General features: G+C 32.1%; 2 protein-coding genes across 7 annotated transcripts; one reads left to right on the top strand and one right to left on the bottom strand.

Moving 5' to 3' along the window:
* Positions 1-5766: 5766 nt before the first annotated feature.
* LOC110782972 (uncharacterized) lies at positions 5767-12043 on the top strand. Of its 5 annotated transcripts, none has more exons than XM_056827214.1 (9): positions 5783-5870; positions 6038-6118; positions 6228-6306; positions 7891-7969; positions 8216-8355; positions 8502-8619; positions 8706-8775; positions 10883-10945; positions 11034-11326. In XM_056827214.1, exons 4-9 carry the CDS (start codon positions 7905-7907, stop codon positions 11109-11111), a joined length of 534 nt encoding a protein of 177 aa, XP_056683192.1. In that variant the 5' UTR covers positions 5783-5870; positions 6038-6118; positions 6228-6306; positions 7891-7904; the 3' UTR covers positions 11112-11326. The 5 variants fall into 5 exon arrangements, with proteins under 5 accessions (XP_056683197.1, XP_056683192.1, XP_056683189.1 ...); XM_056827211.1 differs by having other exon boundaries at positions 6208-6306; XM_021987260.2 differs by having other exon boundaries at positions 5784-5870; positions 6228-6311.
* A 20-nt stretch (positions 12044-12063) lies between these two features.
* LOC110782860 (DNA (cytosine-5)-methyltransferase DRM2) lies at positions 12064-17576 on the bottom strand. Of its 2 annotated transcripts, none has more exons than XM_056827196.1 (9): positions 17319-17576; positions 16372-16435; positions 16172-16222; positions 15959-16054; positions 14822-15016; positions 13948-14070; positions 13766-13868; positions 12881-13671; positions 12064-12519 (listed from the first exon to the last, which is right to left on the bottom strand). In XM_056827196.1, the coding sequence occupies exons 2-9, from the start codon at positions 16420-16422 to the stop codon at positions 12064-12066; spliced, it is 1866 nt and encodes a 621-aa protein (XP_056683174.1). In that variant the 5' UTR covers positions 16423-16435; positions 17319-17576. The 2 variants fall into 2 exon arrangements, with proteins under 2 accessions (XP_056683174.1, XP_056683178.1); XM_056827200.1 differs by having other exon boundaries at positions 16372-16427.
* Positions 17577-21699: the final 4123 nt, after the last annotated feature.

Here is a 21699-nt window from a genome sequence, read left to right as displayed (position 1 = left end):
CCGTACACCCTTTTATATACTTCTCTCTTACTTTATCCATATTTTATTATATTCACCCACCTTTTTATATACTTTTCAATTTTTATTTTTTTTAATGTTTGTGCAAAAAGTAACTGTAAAAATCATTATGAAATGAAGGTAATAGTATATAGGTAGATATTGTTGTTAGAATCGCGATCCGGATCGTAGGATCGTACGATCCATTTTTTGCAAAACGATCCAGATCGCAAGCAGAATCGCAGGGATGGTGGGATTATAGCAGGATCGTTCAGGATCGTAGCAGGATCGGTAGGATCGTATAGGATCGGTGGGATCGTAATAGGATCGTAAGATCCTACTTTTTCACTCAGATTGGTGCAAGATCGGTCAGGATCGGAGCAGAATCGTATAGGATCGTACAGGATCGGAGCAGAATCGTATAGGATCGTACAGGATCGTGCAGGATGGGTTGATCCTACTTTTTACTTATTAAAATGATCCCTAAAGCAACTAACTTTCTCTTTAAGCCTAAAAATTAATAAGCTACTCCCTCCGTCCCGGAATACTTGACCTGTTTTCCTTATCGGGTCGTCCCTTAATACTTGACCTGTTTCTAAAAATGGAAATATTCTAACAATATTATATTATTTCTCACTCCACTTCTATTAACCCACCTACCCCCAACTCCATACAAAAAATAATTAAAAATTCAACCCCTACTCTCCCCCAACCCCACCTCTTAACCCACCTCCCACTAACTACATTAAAATAATACCCCACTATCAACTACTACCTATTAAATTAAATAAGTCAATTCAAGTTCCTTAAACTCTGTGCCGGTCAAACCGGGTCGAGTATTCTAGGACGGAGGGAGTAACTTCATAAACGGAAATACCTCTCTTTTCTAATTTATATAACTATTACAAAGCCATATTGGCTTTAAAATATCAATATTATGTGAGAAAAAAATATGTAGTTAGCATCTATGTTGTTTAAAAGATACTCCCTCCGTCCCGGAATACTCGACCCGGTTTGACCGGCACAGAGTTTAAGGGACTTGAATTGACTTATTTAATTTAATAGGTAGTAGTTGATAGTGGGGTATTATTTTAATGTAGTTAGTGGGGGTTGGGTTAAGAGGTGGGGTTGGGGGAGAGTAGGGGTTGAATTTTTAATTATTTTTTGTATGGAGTAGGGGGTAGGTGGGTTAATAGGGGTGGAGTGAGAAATAATATAATATTGTTAGAATATTTCCATTTTTAGAAACAGGTCAAGTATTAAGGGACGGCCCGATAAGGAAAACAGGTCAAGTATTCCGGGACGGAGGGAGTATGTATTTATCATTTAGCAGCATTTTTCTTACTCCTTTTTACAATTTTGTAGGATCTTACGATCCTACGATCCGAGTGAGTTATAAAAATTGTTTTATATGTACACCTTTTATACCAAATCAAATAGAGCCTAAAAGTCTCTCTATGTTGACCAATGTACCCCGTGTAAAAATGTCTCTTCACCACTCACCGGTTACCAGGCCCATCTAAGAAAAAGTAAAAGAAAAAATACCTCAAAAATAAAATGATGGAGAAATGAGGAAATTAGTTTGGCTTTTCCGTTGTGTTCATAAACTTTAGCAAAATAATCACTCAGCTGAGAAATTGCGAGTTAATCTCAGTGATTGGGAAAACTTTACAATTGAAGGGCAAATTCGTAAATATCTTGCTGGGAAAGTATAGGCAGTATAATTTTATTTGTTGACCGTATATTAGTAGTTCTTGATTGTATATTAATTGGCGTTGATTGTTAAGTATTACTCGTTGACTGTATATTCTACGAGTAATTATGTATTACTAAAATTCAATATTGTTTATTGTAAGTGATTGACTGTATTTTATAGTTGTTGATGGCATATTAATGGATGTTTATTGTATATTGTTAGTCGTTGACGGTATATTACAAGGTTGTTGATGTATTCCAAAAATATAATATAGATGATATATGGGCCCACATCAAATAGCACATGACTATAGTTGTGCCAATTCCACTTGCATGGACCCGGTCCACCATAAGATTACCATGGACCAGGGTAATTAGGTAATTTTAACTGTGAGTAAATTATAGAAACTGTAGGTTCTGTAAAGTAACTATATCTATCCAAAGAGTAACTATATTATATAGAAAAGTAATTTTAACTGTAAAACAATTACTACTATATATTCATTGTTGCAGACAAAAAGAGTAAATTATAGAAACTATAGGTTCTGTAAAGTAACTATATTTTCAGAATAGTAACTATGAAATAAATAATAATAATAATAATAATAATAATAATAATAATAATATAGTAATTTCGATGAGAACAATTATTCTATCCAAAGATTAACTATATTATATAGAAAAATAACTTTAGCTGTAAAACAATTACTATATTATAAAAATAAACAATATGATATAGATGGTTTAGAGGTCATATAATAATTTTTTCTATTATATATCACATAATTACTGAAAATAAAAGAGTAACTATATCAAAAGTAACAGTAATTATAACTCTTGAACAATAATAAAGAAAACATTAACTACTTGGTTAGTTGTTTAGCTACGACATTCTAATTCTTTGCATCTGTTAAATAAACCATGTTAAACTCAAATGTTTTTTGAACTAAAAAATACTAATCGACACGTCCACGTGGACCACGTCTCTTTTTTCCACCAACACATCATGTCCTTCCTCTACCACGTTCTTGGTTTCCATTGTTGTCAGGATTTTCTTCTTCTCCTCCTGCTTTTGTTTTCCTTGCAGAATTTATTCTTCGCACGATTTCAATTCTGGGTGCATCATCTTTGTATTTCTGAATCAATAATATTTAAACTAAGTTAATAATTTAACATTTAAATATGAAAAAATAACATAGTAACTATGTAAAACGTGTAGTTTCTATTATGCATCATATAGTAACTCTTACAATTAACGATGGTAAAATACTTGCAGAATTGCATATATAGTTATTGTTATTGTTATAGTCATATAGTTACTGTCAAAATAATATAGTCACTATTATTAATAATAACATGGAGTACAAAGAAAGATCATAAAAAGAACATAATGATAAGATAATAACTATTAAAAATATATAGTTACTACATACATGATATAGTAACTCTTAATATTAATGATAGTCATATACGAGTAAGGTTGTAGATATAGTTATTGTTATGATCATATAGTTGTTGTGATCATAACATAGTAACTCTTATTACTAATAACATAGAAGACAACAAAGAACATGAAAAGAACATTATAATATACATAAAAAACTATACCAAACATATAGTTACTATAATACAAGATATAATACCTATAAATATTATTGATGGTCATTTAGTCACAGAGTTGCAGACATAGTTGATGTGATAATAATATAGTAACTCTATCCATAATACAGTAACTATATCATTAAAAATATAGAATGACATAAAAACATGCACATAACATAATAAACTAACACAGTACCTATTTCAAAAATATAGTAACTATATAAAACGTACAATAACTACTACGTATTAAAGAAAATAAACATATGGTAACAAGTCATGATAAAATAAACATAATATCTATTTCAAACATATAGTAACTATATAAATAATATAGTAACTATTGAAGAAAATAAACATATGGTAACACATCATGATAAAATAAACATAGTACCTATTTCAAACATATAGTAACTAATATAATAATATAGTAACTATTGTACACATATAGTAACCATTATAATCACACAACAACTAGCTTAACACATAGTGACTATTATTATAATATAGTAACTATTGTACAAATATAGTAACCATTATAATCATGTAGTCACTATCTTATACTCGAAATAACATATTACATAATGTAATCGTATAGTAATTATTATTTATCAAAAAGTCACTATAAACTGTTCTTAACATAGTAACTATCTTAAACACATAGTTATTGTTTTAAATTTGTAATAACTTTCTAAAAAATATAGTAACTATTTTAAACACATAGTTACTGTTTTAAAGTTATAGTAACTTTAAAAAAAAATATAATTACTCTAAAAACTACTACTAACATAAACACAATGAATATTCCAATGACTATTAAAAACATTATTTCGCAACATAAATTAAGGTAACTATATCATTTATATACTAACTATATGAAACACTAACCCTAATTTCACCCAAACAACAAACACTATTTCTACCTCTTGTGCTTGCTGCATCAATTCTTAAAGTTCACAGCCTTTGTCTCTTTTTTCTAAATTTAAGGCATTATTTCTTCTTATACAAATGATATTGTAAAGTATTTTTGGAGTCACTAGATAATGCAACTTTAGGACCTGGAATAACATGTGATTGATACTTCGTATTATTTTCTTATACAAATATCAAATATATAGTAACTATATAAACCATATAGTAACTATATAAACCATATAGTAACTATATATTATTAAAATATAGTAACTATTGAACACATATACTAACCATTATAATCATATAGTCACTATCTAAGAAGCGGACAAATACATACTCTAAATAACATAGTACATAATGTAATCGTATAGTAACTATTATTTATCAAAAAGTCACTATAAACGGTTCATAACATAATAACTATCTTAAACACATAGTTACTGTTTTAAACTTATAATAACTTTCTAAAAAATATAGTGACTATTTTAAACACATAGTTACTGTTTTAAAGTTATAGTAACTTTTAAAAAAAGTATAGTTACTCTAAAAACTACTATTAACATAAACATTATGAACATTCCAGTGACTATTAAAAACACTAATTCGCAACATAAATTAAAGGTGACTATATCATTTATATACTAACTATGTGAAACACTAACCCTAATTTCAACAAAACAACAAACATTTCGAATCACTCAACAAAATAATAACTATTGTACACATATAGTAACTGTTGTACACTTATAGTAACCATTAAAATAATATAGTAACTATTGTACATATAGTAACCATTAAAATTACATAGTACCTCTTTATACCATATAGTTACTGTATTACTCATATAGTTACTATTTAAAATCGTGAAGTCACTGATCGAATTCGCGAAGTGAAAACGATACTTCGGTAAAACACAAACATTAATTTCTTCAAAACAACAAATATTTTCAATTTTAAATAAAAATAGACTTAAAATTCTTTAAAAAACAACAAACCGAGATATGATCTCTAAAAATTCTTGCGAAGATTTGTAGGCGAGCGCAAATTCTTCGATTCGATTTCGGCAACGACGAACCTCCTTCTTGATCTACTACTTCCTCCAATTTTTCCTCATCAATAGATCCAATCATAAGAATTATAAGATAATTACAAAAAAAATCGAACAAAACCTAGAAATTTGGGCTAAATTTTGAAAAACATAGAGAGAAAATGAAGAGAGAGAAAATGAAATAGAATGAACAGAATGTAGATCTGAAATTTTGAAAAATAAAAAAGTTTAAAACGTATATAAATTGGGCTAGACACAAATCGCATTAAAACTCTTCAAAACACATAGTAACTCTTTAAAACACATAGTTACTGTAATACGCATATAGTTACTATTTAAAATTACAAAATAACTGTCACGTGACAGTTACATATGTTACCCATAAAAATTAATCCGTTGCCCTGGTCCACGCTAAGTTAGCATGGACCAGGTTTATATTAGTGTAAATATAGTTGTGCGCACTTTTAATACCATTTTCGTAATAAAATGTTCATTTATTTACGAAAATGCCATTTTATTGGAACAATTTTTCCAATCAGTCGGAAAAACTCCACTCAGCTCCTAACTTCCTAAGTCCTAACTCCTAACTACGGCAACTCCAGCTCGCCAATTCACAGTAAGTTCCTTGACTTCCTTCAAATCAATAATTTCCGTCCTTTCTCCTTCTACTAAATTATGATCCTGATTTATACTTGATAGAATGCCAGCAATTTCCAGCTTCAGAAAAACGCTTGATTGTTGTATTTCTTTGTTAATTTGATGGCATTTTCTGGGATTTTTCAGGGTGGAAGAAAATAAAATTATGCCGCGATATAAGGATGAACCTCCTGCTGTTCGTGTATATACCGTTTTTGATGAATCAAAGTTCGTATTTTTTTGTTTAGATTTCTTTTTTAATTTTAGTTAATTTGATGAATTTCCCCTCAATTTTTGCCTGATTTATTAATTTTTAGGAGTTAACCATTTGCTAAAGGTACTTGATTGTGAGGAATGTTCCAGCACTGGGATGTGGTGATGAACTAAGACAACTGTTTGCAACTTATGGAGACGTTGTTGAGTATGCTTGCTTTTTAACTTAATTTGTTTTCAATGTTTTACTGAATTTCAATAACTGTAAATTGTTGAGTATGCTTGCTTTTTAACTTAATTTGTTTTCAATGTTTTACTGAATTTCAATAACTGTAAATTGTTCTACTGATTGATGACATTGTGGGGTTAATTAAGGTCCTTGATTAATTTTATTGTTGTGAAGTGTGATTGACTTGCTTGAATTGTAATGATTAGTAGTGGTAGTATAATCTAAATAGGAATTTATGGTATTTGAGTTCTGTGAGATTGTGAGTTTGTGCCAATAGATTTGATGTGGCCTTGTGAATTGGATTTTTCAATTAATTTCATGCTTTTTTTTTAATCTAAATTTGAAGTGTATGAATTGTATCTAGGTATCCAATAGTCAAGCACTCTATTTTTTTTTTTTTTGGTAAAGGGTAAGAATTATATTAATAAACGCAAAAACATGACAATCCTACGAGGCCTAGGCCCAAAAGACTAGTCAAGCACTCTAACACGAATGCTTTATTGCTTTGGATAGGAAAGAGAAGTAGTTGGGTTCCTACGGCCTTTTAGTACACAAGGTTATTGGAATGGAAAAAGACTGGCTTTCTTATAGGATCCTGAGATGATTAGTCGGTGACTTCAGGAAATAGGATTCTAAGAAATTTTAGTGCTATATACATAAAATTGTCGCGATAGTTACTTGATTAATGGTAATTCTAGCTTATGTACTTAGTCGAAAGAGCCCTTTCTGGGTATTAAGAGTTTAAGAGTCCTTTAGTGGATCCTGTACTTGCGACAATTGTAGATTTGTAGTTGCTTTGTGGAAGGCCTACTTTGAAGGATTCTGCTGATGTCATTACTCATTAGCATTACAAGTTCCTTAGTCTCTACACAAGAAGAATAGATTGAGGATAAAGCAATGCGGTTGACAAAAAATAATTGAGTGCCACAAGGGCAAGTGCAAACTAGAGCTTTGGAAGAATTTGAAATGTTTTAGAAATTCATCCCCACCTCCCCTGGGATACTTAGTTAACTGTTTTGTCCTTGCTGTTCATCTTTGGACCAGAACTTTGTCATATATGTCGATACAATGTGGTTTGAATGTTGATATAAACCTGTTTAAGTGCATCTAGAATTCTAGATATTACTACTTCCTCCGTTCCTTAAATATTGCACCAGAACTTTGTCATATATGACTTTGACTCTTAATCTCTCGAATTATGCATAAGAGAAATTATAAAAGTTTGATTTTTAGAAAGTATATATATATCGATAGAATCTAATAAGATCTTACATGATTACATATTTTCTTATGTATATATTACAAAAGATGGTCAAAGGCACAACCTGAATAGTGTAAAAGTCAAAATGGTGCGATATTTGTGGAACGTAAGAAGTATAAGATTCCTGAATAACTTTTTTCTTTATCATTTAGACTGGTAACTTGATTGGAGTTTCTGTATTTCAAGACTCTGTTTGAGTATGTAGTATCTATATAGCCAGCCTTTTGAGTGGATAAAGATTTGGTCTCTTAGCTTTGTTAGGTATTAGCCTATTACCTAATTCTACGTTTAATATAGGTGTAAACCTATGGATGCGGAAGACTGAGGCTTTCACTGATGTGTACTGGATCAAATTTCAACTGATCAGCAATGCCAGGTGATTAATGCTGGCTTGTCTTTGTGTTCATAGCCATGGGCACAAATATAATTTTATTTTCATGGTTAAGAATACAGTCCGGGCCGGCAGCATTGCTAGTGCTTGACTGGTAAAAGGAATATAACATATAAAATGCTTGCATGAAGATACTAAAATGTTCACATTATATAGCAAAATCAATGAGGGATTGAGATTTTTAAGAAAGAAGCAGAGTAATTTGTCATGGTTTCTTGCTACATTTTTTAGGTTTGCAAAAAGAAAATTGGATGAGTCTGTTTTCCTTGGAAATCGACTGCAGGTGTCATATGCTACTGAGTATGAGTCTCTGTCTGACACAAAAGAGAAGTTAGAAGGCAGGAGAAAGGAGGTTATGTCACGATTGAAGCGTAAGTAAGCAACTCGTTTTTTAATAATACACAATCATGCTTCTTAAGTCCTAAACTCCTACGTACTCTGTCTTTCTTTCTTTTTCTAAATCCATTTCATTTTCATTGAATACTTCTGAATTCTGCCATACGTGGTGTAATTGCAGCTGGAAGATCCAGAGGTCACGAAATGCAGAGTAAAGGTGTTATAACTCGTCCCTTGTCACACGGAGCTCCATCACAAGTTCCTCAGCAATTGGACTTAAAGCCAGGAGGCCCAGGATGGTATAGTATGCAACTTGATTACGGTTTTCCAATGTGGCAGTTTTTGAAAGGTCATTAGGAGTTTATTTCAGTGAATTTTGATCCAGGTACGCCAAAGAAACAGATCAGTATTCTGAAGTTAAACATTCGTCAATTACCAGGGTGTCCTCTGACCAGGTAATCCGAATACTACTTCAAATACTTTTTTCTGTAGAATACCAGAAATGAGTAAATTATAGTTGGACAGCAACACTTGATTAATTAGTAATTTCCACTTTTGTACATTGTGTTATAGTGTCTGCAAGACTCTGCATTTCTTAGACCAAACTGCTGAACTATTGGAAGTGATAAAACTGTTTTCATTTTGCAAATTTGACTATAAAATATCAATAAAGTACTTTGTATTCTTACTGTTAAGTGTCTGCATTATACAAGTCACTCAATTCTTTAATAACCTCATGTGTAGAGCAGAGCTACCAATCTTACTATTATCACCTGCAAATTTTATTTTTGGCCCTGTTTGTTAGAGATTTGGTGAGCTTTTAGCGGTTTGGGCACTGTTAGAGGTTTGACTGACTCAAACCGCTAATTTAAGTCTTTGGTTGTGAGCGGTTTCAAATAGCTTTTTGACGCTGAAACGCTAATTTAGAAAATGCTGGTTGGAGCAGCGTTTTTCTTTTTCTTTTGGTAAATAAGCAATTATTATTAACCAAAAAGCGGAACCAAAATTTGTACAAACCCAACCAACTAAACACCTGAGCAAGCCAGAAACGAAAAGCTAAGACTAGCCTACCCAGCTATACAACCAGCTCAACAAAAACCACAAGATTACCAAGAAAAGGAAAAACAGAACTGAAAACACCAGTAGCACCACCATCAACCAGTCAGCACTTAGCCAGAACTAATTACAAACCAGAATTTAGAGCGATCAACCAAGCTTTATCTTCATCTGACCACTTCTCATTAATCAGATGAAAGGCCCTACAATGTACCTCAAATTTAATCTTCTTTACTAAGTCCTCGGGCATAGGCAACACAGCAGACCAAAGAGCTTTGTTCCATGCGTTCCAAACATGGTAAACAAGAGTTGCCAATGCTGCATAGACAATTCGTTTCTTCATCTTAGATTTATGCCTTCTGCCCCATCTCTTCCACATAGTGTAGATTTCCTCTTTGTTGAACTTTAATTCCCAACCACTCACAAATCAGATTCATACATATAAGAACAAGTGTAAAAAATATGTTTGGTGGATTCAGGCTCTGCTCCACACAAAAGACAGTCATCAATTTAAGTTATTCCAGCTCGTACCAACCTATCTCTGGTTCTGAGCTTTCCTTGGGCAGCAATCCATGAGATAAAGGCGTGTTTAGGGATATTCGTCCTGCTCCACACCCAATGGACCCAAGGCAAGTTCTGTTCCTCTCCTTTCAACTACTTTACAGTTATACCCATTACACAGCACTTATTGTATATGGCTTCCAAGAGCACCAACCATTAAGAGTGAACCCCTGCTTCATGTCTTCCTTCACTTTACAGATATTTTTCCAACTCCAACTCGCATTCCTTGGTGGGACATAATCCCACCAGTTCCGATTCTTGATATACACACTATGTATCCATTCAACCCAAAGCATATCTTCTTCCATAGCTATTTGCCACACGTACCTCCCTTGAGCTGCTTGATTCCTAGCAATACAATCTCTAATCTCTAGTCCATCACACCTCTTGGGCCTACCAACCCAATCCCAAGAAATAGGTGCGGATCTAGAGAGCATAGCTTTCCCATCCCAAAAAAAAGCCCTACACAGTTTTAGGAATGAAAAACACCTGAGCCCAGTACGTATTGATACTCATTAGCACTGCATTAGTCAACACGTTTCGAGCTGCATAAGAGAGATGTCGACTACTCCAGTAAGAGATTCTCTGAGTTACTTTATCCACAAGGATATCACATCTGCCACTGAAATTCTCTTGGAGCAGCGTCTTCATTTAGCAGTTTCCAATTTGAGATGTGAAATTACCCTATTGCCCCAAAGTTTGAGTTTTAGCTTTGCCATGTTCCTCTTCCCTCTCCACTCCTCTCCACTCCTCCCCTTTACTCATTTTGTTGCAACAACTTCCTGATCCAGCATTTTTTTGTCTTTCAGATCATTTATACATGAAGCTGATGTTATCGTCTTTGGTTCATTTGTTGTAGTATTACTGTTTTAGATACCATCTAGATGATCTTCCTGTTTTTTCTTAAAGGTCTAACCTCAGTTACATATGTTGTATTACTGTCAGGATTATTTCCCATCCCAGTCAATGAATGAAACGGTTAGAAGAGTGAGAGAGAAGCTAGATAAGGTGAGTGTTCATATTCTGCAATTCTAATTCTTGCAAGATTGGCGTTGAGAGCTAGTTGTTGAATCTTTTTACACCACCCTCATTTCAGATAGAATCAAGTTCTTCAAACACGCAATCTGGCCCGGCTTCAAAGAAAACTAGAGTAGATAATCGAAGAAGAATATGACTGCCCTCTTTCTACTACTCCTGCAGTTTGTCGTTTGTCGTTTTTCAACTTTGTTACTGAGTGAAATGCTCCTGTAAAATTAGAAACTTGGTGAAAGAGGCAAACGTTTGCTTGAATGGAGACGTGGTGAATATATTTGGCGGTGCATTCTACATGTTACAATAACGAGTCATTTTACTTCATCTTTAATCTTGAATCTTTGTTTATAAGTTCATTGGTTTAGTCAATGGGAATATTCATTAACAGCATCTGAGGAATGAGCTTATCTACTCGCTAAAATATGTTCTCATCAATCTAGCTTTCGCATCTTGTAGAATGCCTTTGTGTCTAAATCAAAATGAACAACGAGAAAATTATGTCTTGGTATACCTATTTTTATATATACGTCGGTAATTCAAATTTCTTTTGTAGATGTCGTATGACTCTTTAAGCATCTGAGGAATGTATGAACTTATATATATATAGACACCCCGGTGCATGTAAGAAGTTGGACCTTGACCGAGGAATGTATGTCAGGAAATCAGTTTATGTTTGTTGTTTGCTTGAGTCAACTCTTATAGCATAAATTACACTTGACTGTTCATATTTAATCTTGTCTGGGCTGCGTTAGTTGCCAAGAACTCAATTTCTGAGAGTTAAATAAATTGTTGAAGTATAAGAAAATTTACACTTTCTTGTAAATGTTACTCCAAACATGCCCTTAATAATGATAAATATAAATAAAGTATAATTCAGTATAACTAATATTCAATGCCCAAAATTCTATTTGACAAAATCGGAACATTGAAAATGAATCAGGTCCGTGAGGCAGTACTACAAGTCTACAACTGCATATTGAGGCATTGCCTTTGCAAAATACAAGCAAACAGTTGGTATAAGTTTGTTGTGTGGTTAGCTTGACAAAAGTTTCTCATGCATTTTGAGAAAAATTAATTTGTTAATGAGCACCATTTCAATCGAACCTGCACGATGCTGCTGCTCTCCTTTTCATGGCCGTCCTGACATAGTCTAGGATTCGATAGTACTCGTAGAAGAGACAGGAATGTTCTCCCTCGAGTCCATCCCTGGTCCTCCTGTTGCCACCAGCCAAGTTATTGCAAGGGCTTCCACCAATCACCAGATCAAATCCATTGAGCTCGTCGATCCACCCATCTATTGTTGAGTTATTGATCTTTCGAACATCAGCAACGTGGATCAGCCTGCCCTTTTGCTCTGTTTCTTCCCACCATTGATTGACTATTTTTCGGTTCACAGAGGAAATCTCTACTGACACAACATTGTTCAAGGGGATCCCTAGTTTGTGAAGGGCAATTTCTGCTCCACCAATTCCAGAGAAGAGAGAAAGAACATTCATGCCGTTTGGATACATTGGCTTCAGGACTGAAAGATGGTAGGCAACAGTGTCGATCTGAAACATGAACTTGAAACATTAATATAGTAATACAGGGTAATATGTAGTTGAGCAGATTTACAAGGAAGATGATACAGAATTTCTCTAGGAAGTATGATATCTTCATTTAATCATACTCTTAAGTTCACCTACAGTTAGCAGAGCAGTTTGTGTGTAATGTATGATTTCTGATAACGTTTCAAAGAGTTAGAAAAATGAGAATGCACTCTGAATACCACAGAAGTAAAGAACAGGTCTGATGCAGCATCTTAATAGTTAATACCGTGGAATTGTTAAAGACGAGAGCTAAACTTAATTCAATATAGGCCAAAATGAAGATTACTGATAACATTGAAGAGTTGATAAATAATATGCTGACCTGAAAGGAGTTGCCCAAGGCTTTGTATCTATCAGTACGGCTAACACCTCTTGTGTAACATTTAGGGAACCCAAGTAGCATCTCCATATCTTCTGGTTCAAGGACGGCAACCCTATTTTTCCCAACCCACACTAGGTTCCACTTCTTGCATTGCTCGATAACAAACTTAATGTCATCATCAGAAGGATGACCAGACTTAACCTTATTTCTAATTCTTTCAGTCAACTGGGCACTTCCAATGCAAGTTAAAAGGCAATTTAGCTTTGTTCTTGTATCCCATGAAGGCCACCAGGTTGCTGTATCAGGTATTGCTTCATGAATCGTCTTTGGTGGAATGGGAAGTAAAGGCTTCCGGTTCATGATAGGGAGGTTGTGAATGTAGCCTCTTTTCCTTGCAGCTGCTGAAAAGTGGATGGAATCCACAAATTCTGGCTGTATGTCGTACAGGAAACGGGAGATGTGTTCCCAAACCCCGACAGGAGTAAGAGCCACGTTCTCATAATAAAAATACGGAGGACCTACAGCTTCATCGGGTAGATACCTATGAGATACAACAGGAGGGCACCCTGGAAGCCCAAACCCAACCATCTGTTTTGAGAATTTTCGCACCAACGGCTTTTCTGGTCTCTTTTTCGGCTTTTGACTACTCAGCTGAGGAATTTTTCTCTTCTTCTCTGCCTGAAACCTCTGAACAGTCCGAATACGGTCTGGGAATTCTGTTGCATCAGCAACTTTCGCCACTTCAGCAGCAGATATGTAATCAGCTAACTCTTCAACAGACGCATCATGACCTGAATGTTAATTATATAACTCTAATTAGAGACAGAAACCATGCACATGTTAATCAAGTAGGCAAAAACAAGTTTAATAGTTTAGTCTACTAACCACATCTCTGTAAAGAAATTAGAACATCCTCGAGGTTGTAACCCATATCAACCATTAATGCTATGGTTTTTTCTTTGGGGTCATCAGAATTTCTTCCACTTCCCTACAAGATAGAACCAATTACTTGACTTCCATCTTTAAATCAAAAGGCAAACAATCCAGACAACTGTACAATGACATACCTCTGCATCTCCACAATCACTATCACTGTCCGAAAATCCATCTAAAAAGTCCTCATTTATATCAACGGGTGACTTTGACTTGGAAGAAGAACTGATATCTTCTCCAGGAGAGTTTTCAAGAACCTGCATTTAAGAATTTTATAACCAGGTCAATGGATATTATATGACCAAGCATCCTATTATCTTGATCAAGTAGTTATTTTACTGGTGTAAGCTGGTCTGGAATCACTTAAATTTCCCTTAGCATATGTTCATAACCTGGTTAGCCATGCATGAGAGACTACAGACAAGGCAGAAGTTGCAGAAATTTGCCGTGTGTGACTCTGATCAATGCCTCATTTGTGATCAGCAGGTTGAAATTCATAAACTCCTTTTCTTAGAGTACCATACAGTTAGAAATGCATCAAGATAATTAAAGAGTAGCTGGGTATTCAGGTTGTGACTGTTGAACTTCCAAAACTTTTGGGTTGGGCATACAGGAGGCTCCATTGCTCAAAGTTCAGAAAACAGATGGTTGTGGTTGCTGTTATGGCAACAGTTTACAGAGTATGAATGAAGAGAAATAACGCCGTATGGAATGGAAAATATCTACTGTGTAGAAGATAGTACAAGACATCAAATGTAATGTGAAGCAGCGTATTCAAGCACTTATGCAGAAGAAAGTTAGGCAGACTGATGTATTTTTGTTCCAGTCCTTGTGAAGACCTGTGTTGTTTTGCTTTTGTTTCCTTTGTAATTTGTGGTGTTTCTTAGCTTCTCAAGGTTAGTTAAGTGGTGTTTGTCCTCAACTTTCTTTCCTTTTAGGTGTAATTCTGGTTGGCTGGGTAATAATAAGCTTTCTTTCTTACCAAAAACTTAAAAAAGAAAAACTTACCGAGTATGTTAGAAGACTGTTGAGTATTGCTTCATCATTGTCCTCACCGTTTTCTTTTATGGCTTGAACCACCATCTTCTCCGAAAAACCCATTGACATAAAGTGGTCGACTTTGTTGGGGTTGTAACTGGAAGAACCAGTTGATGAAGCATGATCAAAGCAGTCAACAGGAGAATCATGCTCATAAGCCACGCCCTTTGTATTGTAGGAAAATAAATACATTAGTTAGTAACATTTTTCCAAACAAAATCAATTAGAATTGTAATCTGCAATGTATATTGCTAATATGCCAAGAATGACAGAACCAGTTTGTGCTAAAATGCTTCTTACTCACTTTGAGTTATTAACTTATTATGTATACTAGCCACTCACAAGTAAATGAAATACGAACCCATGGTCATAGAAGTATAAGAGAGTGTTGAAACAACATATTAGCATTAAAATGAAGGCAATATCAATAAGAGGTTTGTCAAGAGGTTTGTATTGTATTTTAGAGGTTTGTAGACAAACCTCACTATTGTTAGGAAAAGTTACAAAACCAAAGGTTACTAAAGAGTAAGTGGTTTGTCTTTGCCATATATGCATAACATATTAATTTTCAAATTTTTTAATATATTTTGTTTCAAATGAGATGAATGTAATGGTTCTACATATGAACCTTTGTATAGGTTTATCTATCGTTGGTAAAAGGTTCATTACCATCAAGGTTTATAAAACAATGATATGGCATGAGAACAAACTTCATTGGAGTTTCTTCTATTGCTTTTGCCCTAACACATCAAGTCAAGGTTACAATCATTCACCTCCCTCTTGTTTGGGAGGGTCGATGAAAAATCTGCCTTCGCAGTTAGACTCACTTTATCTGCTTTTGCAGTCTTTCTGTGCGGATTCAAGCCAAAAAATCAATGGGGATAAAAGTAGACTCACTTTATCTCCTAAGACTAGCCCAAATTATTTAGCAAAGAACGCTAGAAGCCATGCATTTGAAGTCAAATGAACTAGGCTTTTCCTAACCCCTCGTTATTGTTAAGACCTATATCGTCTTGCTTATTGTAATATGTTTAATGCTAACTTAACACATCAAGTCAAGCCTAAAATGCAACAAAGTATCATTTAAGGTTCAAAATTACTACTCACTTGATCATCAAAAGCCTGAAAAAACTGCATTTCTAGCTCATCATCAGTGTCCCAGTCCTCCTCATAACTTACTGGAGAATGAACTTCTGAATCCTTCTGCAGACAACAAATTGAAAATAGAACAAAACATCAACCATGGATATCGTGCATTCATACTAACTCGTGCTAATCATATCCTTTTTTCTCTGTTCAGATTATAAATAATGAACTCACTGTAATCATGATCTGTTTCCCTTTGTCTGGCCAGCTACTATCTTGATCCTCCTGCCGACAACATATCGAAAATAGAACAAATGATCAACTATGGATCTCGTACATTTCGTACGTACTAGTGCTAATCATATTTTTGTTTCTCTGTTCAGGTTTCAATTAACATCATTTTGAATCATTAATCAGATTTTAAACAAACTCACTATTATCATGATCTGTTTCCCTTTGTCTGGCCGGATACTTTGAGGGTCCATATCACCTGTAAGGCTGTAAGCCCAAATGTTAAGAAATTAAAGCAACATGAACATCAAAACAATCCTTTTTTCAACTAAAAAACAATCATATCCAGCAAAATCAGCAGAATGTGAAGATGCAAAGTCACAAAATGCTACAATCAAATACAAACAACCCCACAAATATGTAAAAAAGAAAAAAGAAAAAAAAAACGCCAAAATCTACTGTGGGAATTCAACCCAAAAATCCAAACCCACAAGACACAACAGAAATCCCAACCCTTTTACCAAATTTTAGCAATATGTACACGAAAACAATCAATTTTTTCAACTAAACAACAATCAAAGCCACATTTGTAAAGAGAAAAAACATCATATGATTCATATCAGCAAAATATGAATATGCAAAGTCACACAAAATGCTACATTCAAATCCAAGCATATAAAAAATAAAATTGGTGGTAATATAATATTCAGATTATGAAGCACAGCCCCCAAAAACCAAAAAAAAAAAACAAAAAACACTAAAATCCCACCATTTTTTCACATACATTTCGAAAAAAAAACCAACAAAAATCGAAAAGCTCGTCGGCGTTTCAGAAATTCGTGAAAAAATACGATTTATAGTTCAACTTCTTAAACCCCAACACAGGAACTTTAAGGGTTTAAGCAAAATTTTATCATTCAACCCAAAATTTCGCCGTAGGTTTGTTAAAATCGGGGGAAAAACTTTAAACCCAGAAAATGAAAAGATAAAAACGATCCCACAACCAGAAATTCTGCGTTTTACCATTATTTCACAAAACTTTCCAAAAACCCACAACAAAAAAACGAAAAAACAAACTAATGTGGTGATAGTTAGCGTTAGAATTACAACACTGTGAGAGAAAAATGAAAAAACGCGATGAGTTTCATACCTGAACTGCGAAAATGGTGATGGTAAAACTGCAATTTTGTGACAAAAAATAGAGAAAATGCAGAAGAACGTGGGTCAGAAGAAGAGAGAGAAAGCAGAGCACCAAAAGAGTAATGAAGCAGAGGAAGGATATCAACTGTCAAGGTACACTGTTCTTCAAGATTTCAACCCAAATATGGCCAAAACCAAATATTAGAGGGGGAAGGAACGATCAAAATGATGAAAATGGTGTTTTATAGGGTATTTTAGTCATTCTAGGTAGATTAGCCTTGAAAAATTTGAATCATTTATGGGTAATAATGTCAAATCAAGCTTATATTTTGTGGGTCCTTTCCGAAACTGCCCCTTATATGAGTCTAGAATGTTACTATCTTTTTTCTTTTTTTTTGTTTACTTTGGATGTCTTTTCACGTTTTCCAATGCATATGAGTGTAGAATGTTACTATCTTTTTTTTAATGTCTTTTCACATTCTCCAATGCACATTTTTTATCATTCAATTAATGAGGCCATGTGACTAATTTACATCATCAAAGAGTATATTCCACTGTTCTTTTTTAAATGACACAATTATTTAGGCACGTTTTTCAATGCACGATTTTAACCACTAATATCATCCATTGTGGATAAGAAAAAATTATAAAAAGTTGTTATTTAAAAAATATTTATTGAGACGAATCTAATAAAATCCCACACGACTATGTTTTTTCTTATGTATAAATCACAGAAGGAAGTCAAAAGAGCTTGTGTGAATAATATCAATTGCGTTATGTAAATGAGAACAGAGAAAATATATTATGGCCCTGTTTGGCAATTGGCTGTTGGCTGTTGGCTGTCGGCTGTTTTACTTGGCTGGTTTGACCGGCTGTTCAAGTTGGCTGCTTTTGTTGGCTGTTTGACTATGGATTGGTTACAAATGTGTTTGGTAAAATCAGTTGTTGGCTGTTGGCTGTAGCTATGTAAAATGACATTTAAGGACATTTAATGTCTTTTATTCATTTTTCAATACATACTGTGTATTGTGTACGGAGTAAAACGTAATTACAAATAAATAAATATACATTAAAAATAAATTAATTTTTTCAATAGTATTAATAAATTATTATTTTAATTAATAATTGCGGAGTAATAATCAATGATTAATAATTAATAATTAATAATAATTAAATTAATAATAATTAAATTAATAATAATTAATAATTAATAATTTATTAATTAATCATTAATAATTAATGATTAATTATTAATTAGTTATTCACTCTTAGTTATTAGTCATTAATTAATACTCCGTAATTATTAATTATTAATTATTAATTATTATTATTATTAATTATTAATTATTAATTATTATATTAATTATTAATTATAATTATTAATTATTATTATTAATTATTAATTATTAATTATTAATTATTAATTATTATTATTAATTATTAATTATTAATTATTAATTATTAATTATTATTATTATTATTATTATTATTATTAATTATTAATTATTAATTATTAATTATAATTATTATTATTAATTATTAATTATTAATTATTAATTATTAATTATTAATTATTAATTATTAACTACTAACTACTAACTATTAACTATTAACTATTAACTATTAACTATTAACTATTAATTATTAACTATTAATTATTAATTACTAATTATTAATTATTAATTATTAATTATTATTACTAATTATTATTTATTAATTATTAATTCTTAATTATTAATTATTAATTATTAATTATTAATTATTAATTATTAATTATTATTATTATTAATTATTAATTATTAATTATTACTTATTATTATTAATTATTAATTATTAATTAATTATTAATTATTAATTATTAATTATTAATTATTAATTATTAATTATTAATTATTAATTATTAATTATTAATTATTAATTATTAATTATTAATTATTAATTATTAATTATTAATTATTAATTATTAATTATTAATTATTAATTATTAATTATTAATTATTAATTATTAATTATTAATTATTAATTATTAATTATTAATTATTAATTATTAATTATTAATTATTAATTATTAATTATTAATTATTAATTATTAATTATTAATTATTAATTATTAATTATTAATTATTAATTATTAATTATTAATTATTAATTATTAATTATTAATTATTAATTATTAATTATTAATTATTAATTATTAATTATTAATTATTAATTATTAATTATTAATTATTAATTATTAATTATTAATTATTAATTATTAATTATTAATTATTAATTATTAATTATTAATTATTAATTATTAATTATTAATTATTAATTACTAATCACTAATCACTAATCACTATTCACTAATCACTAGACCTGTCAAACGGGTCGGTCGGGTTGTAAAAAATTATTTTCGGGTTCGGGTTGAATCGGGTCGGTCATTTTCGGGTTCGGGTTTACAAATGCTTGTTCAAGACCCAGAACTTTCGGGTTCGGGTCGACCCAACGGGTTGAGAGATTTTAAAACGCGCATTATATTTTCATTAATTTAGGTGATAAATATACAAAGTATTAGCAGAAATTAACAAATTTTCCTACACAAGTTTATATTTAGTCAAATTCAACTATAAAATGACGTATAAGTATAAATAAAATCATATTACACACAACAATAGTAAAAACAACGTGCTTATTATGCTTAAATTTTCTCATAATCTCATTTTTTAGTATAAATACAATGATTTTCAATCGGTCGGGTCCAAAACGGGTTCGGTCGGGTTTTGACCCATTACTTTTCGGGTTGCTCGGGTTCGGATAAAATCGGGTTATGGGTCACAAAATCTTGTTCAGGACCCAGTATTTTCGGGTCGGGTTCGGGTCGGTTTTCGGGTCGGGTCGATTTTTGACAGGTCTACTAATCACTAATCACTAATCACTAATCCCTAATTATTAATTATTAGTTAATTAGTAAAAAACAAGGACAAAAAAGTAATTTAGATAGTGAAAAGCCAAAAGCCAACTCCAAAAAGCTAGTGCTACTAGCTTTTCATTTTTGGCGGAAAAGCTAGCTTTTCAGCAAGCTAAAAAGCCAGTTACCAAACACATTTTTTGGCTGTTTGACCAGATTAAAAAGCCAACAGCCAAAAGCCAACCAAAAAGCCAGCAAAAAGCCATTTGCCAAACAAGGCCTATATCTTGTGCTTTCTTTTACGTTGATATGAAAGATAAAGAGAGGACATCTTTTAACGCGATAAATATGCTTTGATGTGTTGAGCGAGTATGCTGAAATTCGACGGTGCTACATAGTAGTGTTACCTTCATTGTTGTATACGACTAATATTTTAGTTATTGTAGCCTTGTAGGTGGATGTGTCTGAAAAAGTCTGGATAAATTATGGTTAACAATATCAAATCAAGCTTATATTTATCGGGACATCTTTGAAGCAGGGCCGGTTCTAGGGCGGCGCGGGGTGAGCGACGGAACAGGGCCCTCATATTTTAATTTTAAATATAGGGTAAACAGTTTCCTAAATATACATAAAAACTAATATGGAGCATTGGTTAAGGTAACATGATAATGTATAAAAGGTATGGGGTTCGAATCCCCTTTGGCAATAAAACTGCATTTTTGCATGATTTTCGGACATTGACAGGTGTCCTTCCTTTGACTGAGTATTTTTTTTTTCTTTTTTCTTTTTTTAATTCCGCGGAGATTACTATGCAAACAGTTGGGATTCCCAATTAGTCGATTACTGGAAAATAAACATTCATCCCTTCTTCTCTATTCTCATAATCTCATCCAACTTTGAATATATACCTTTCATCTCCAATTTAATTTCTCCTTCAAATCGTTATCAAATCTCGTTTTCAACGGATTAATCTTCAATGTTACAATAAATTGATTATTAAACCGTTATTTCTCACCCTAATTTCCCTATATGTACAAAAAAAGTTCTTCAATTTTTACAAATAAAAATACAAACTTGATTGCTCTAAAAATCCAATCTGATTTCTTTTTAAGTGATTCATTAATGTTTGTTTTTTTCTTATGTTTATCATTTCGACAAATTTTTTAAGGGAAGTTTTTTTGTTTTATAAAAATTGATTTTTTGATTAAAGTTTGAATTGAGGGCCCCATTTTAAAAAATTGCACAGGGCCCATTGATAAGGCGTAGTTATAGCCCCGGCACTGCTTTGAAGTTGCCTTGTGTGTGTCTAGAATGTTGCTACCTCATTTCTTTTTTGTTTGCATGAAATGACTTTTCATGCTTTTTTATGTACATTCTTTACCATTCACTTAATGAATCTCATGTGATTGTGTTTACATCATAAGCGTGTTTTGTGTATCTTGTGCTTTATTTCTTTTTACGTTGATTTTCATATAAAGAGGATATGATTTTTTTTTTT

The sequence above is a fragment of the Spinacia oleracea genome, chromosome 1 (assembly GCF_020520425.1).
Source record: "Spinacia oleracea cultivar Varoflay chromosome 1, BTI_SOV_V1, whole genome shotgun sequence".
In the NCBI taxonomy this organism is placed as follows: Eukaryota; Viridiplantae; Streptophyta; class Magnoliopsida; order Caryophyllales; family Amaranthaceae; genus Spinacia; species Spinacia oleracea.
This window is presented reverse-complemented; position numbering and strand designations above follow the sequence as displayed.

Coding starts and splice junctions, on each gene's coding strand:
- LOC110782860 (XM_056827196.1), bottom strand. CDS start 16,422: ATGGACCCTCAAAGTATCCGGCCAGACAAAGGGAAACAGATCATGATA. Junction 14,071..14,821: donor ACAGTCTTCTAACATACTCG/GTAAGTTTTTCT, acceptor TCTTAAATGCAG/GTTCTTGAAAACTCTCCTGG. Junction 12,520..12,880: donor CCTTGGGCAACTCCTTTCAG/GTCAGCATATTA, acceptor TTCATGTTTCAG/ATCGACACTGTTGCCTACCA.
- LOC110782972 (XM_021987260.2), top strand. Junction 8,620..8,705: donor AAGCCAGGAGGCCCAGGATG/GTATAGTATGCA, acceptor ATTTTGATCCAG/GTACGCCAAAGAAACAGATC. Junction 10,946..11,033: donor TGAGAGAGAAGCTAGATAAG/GTGAGTGTTCAT, acceptor CCCTCATTTCAG/ATAGAATCAAGTTCTTCAAA.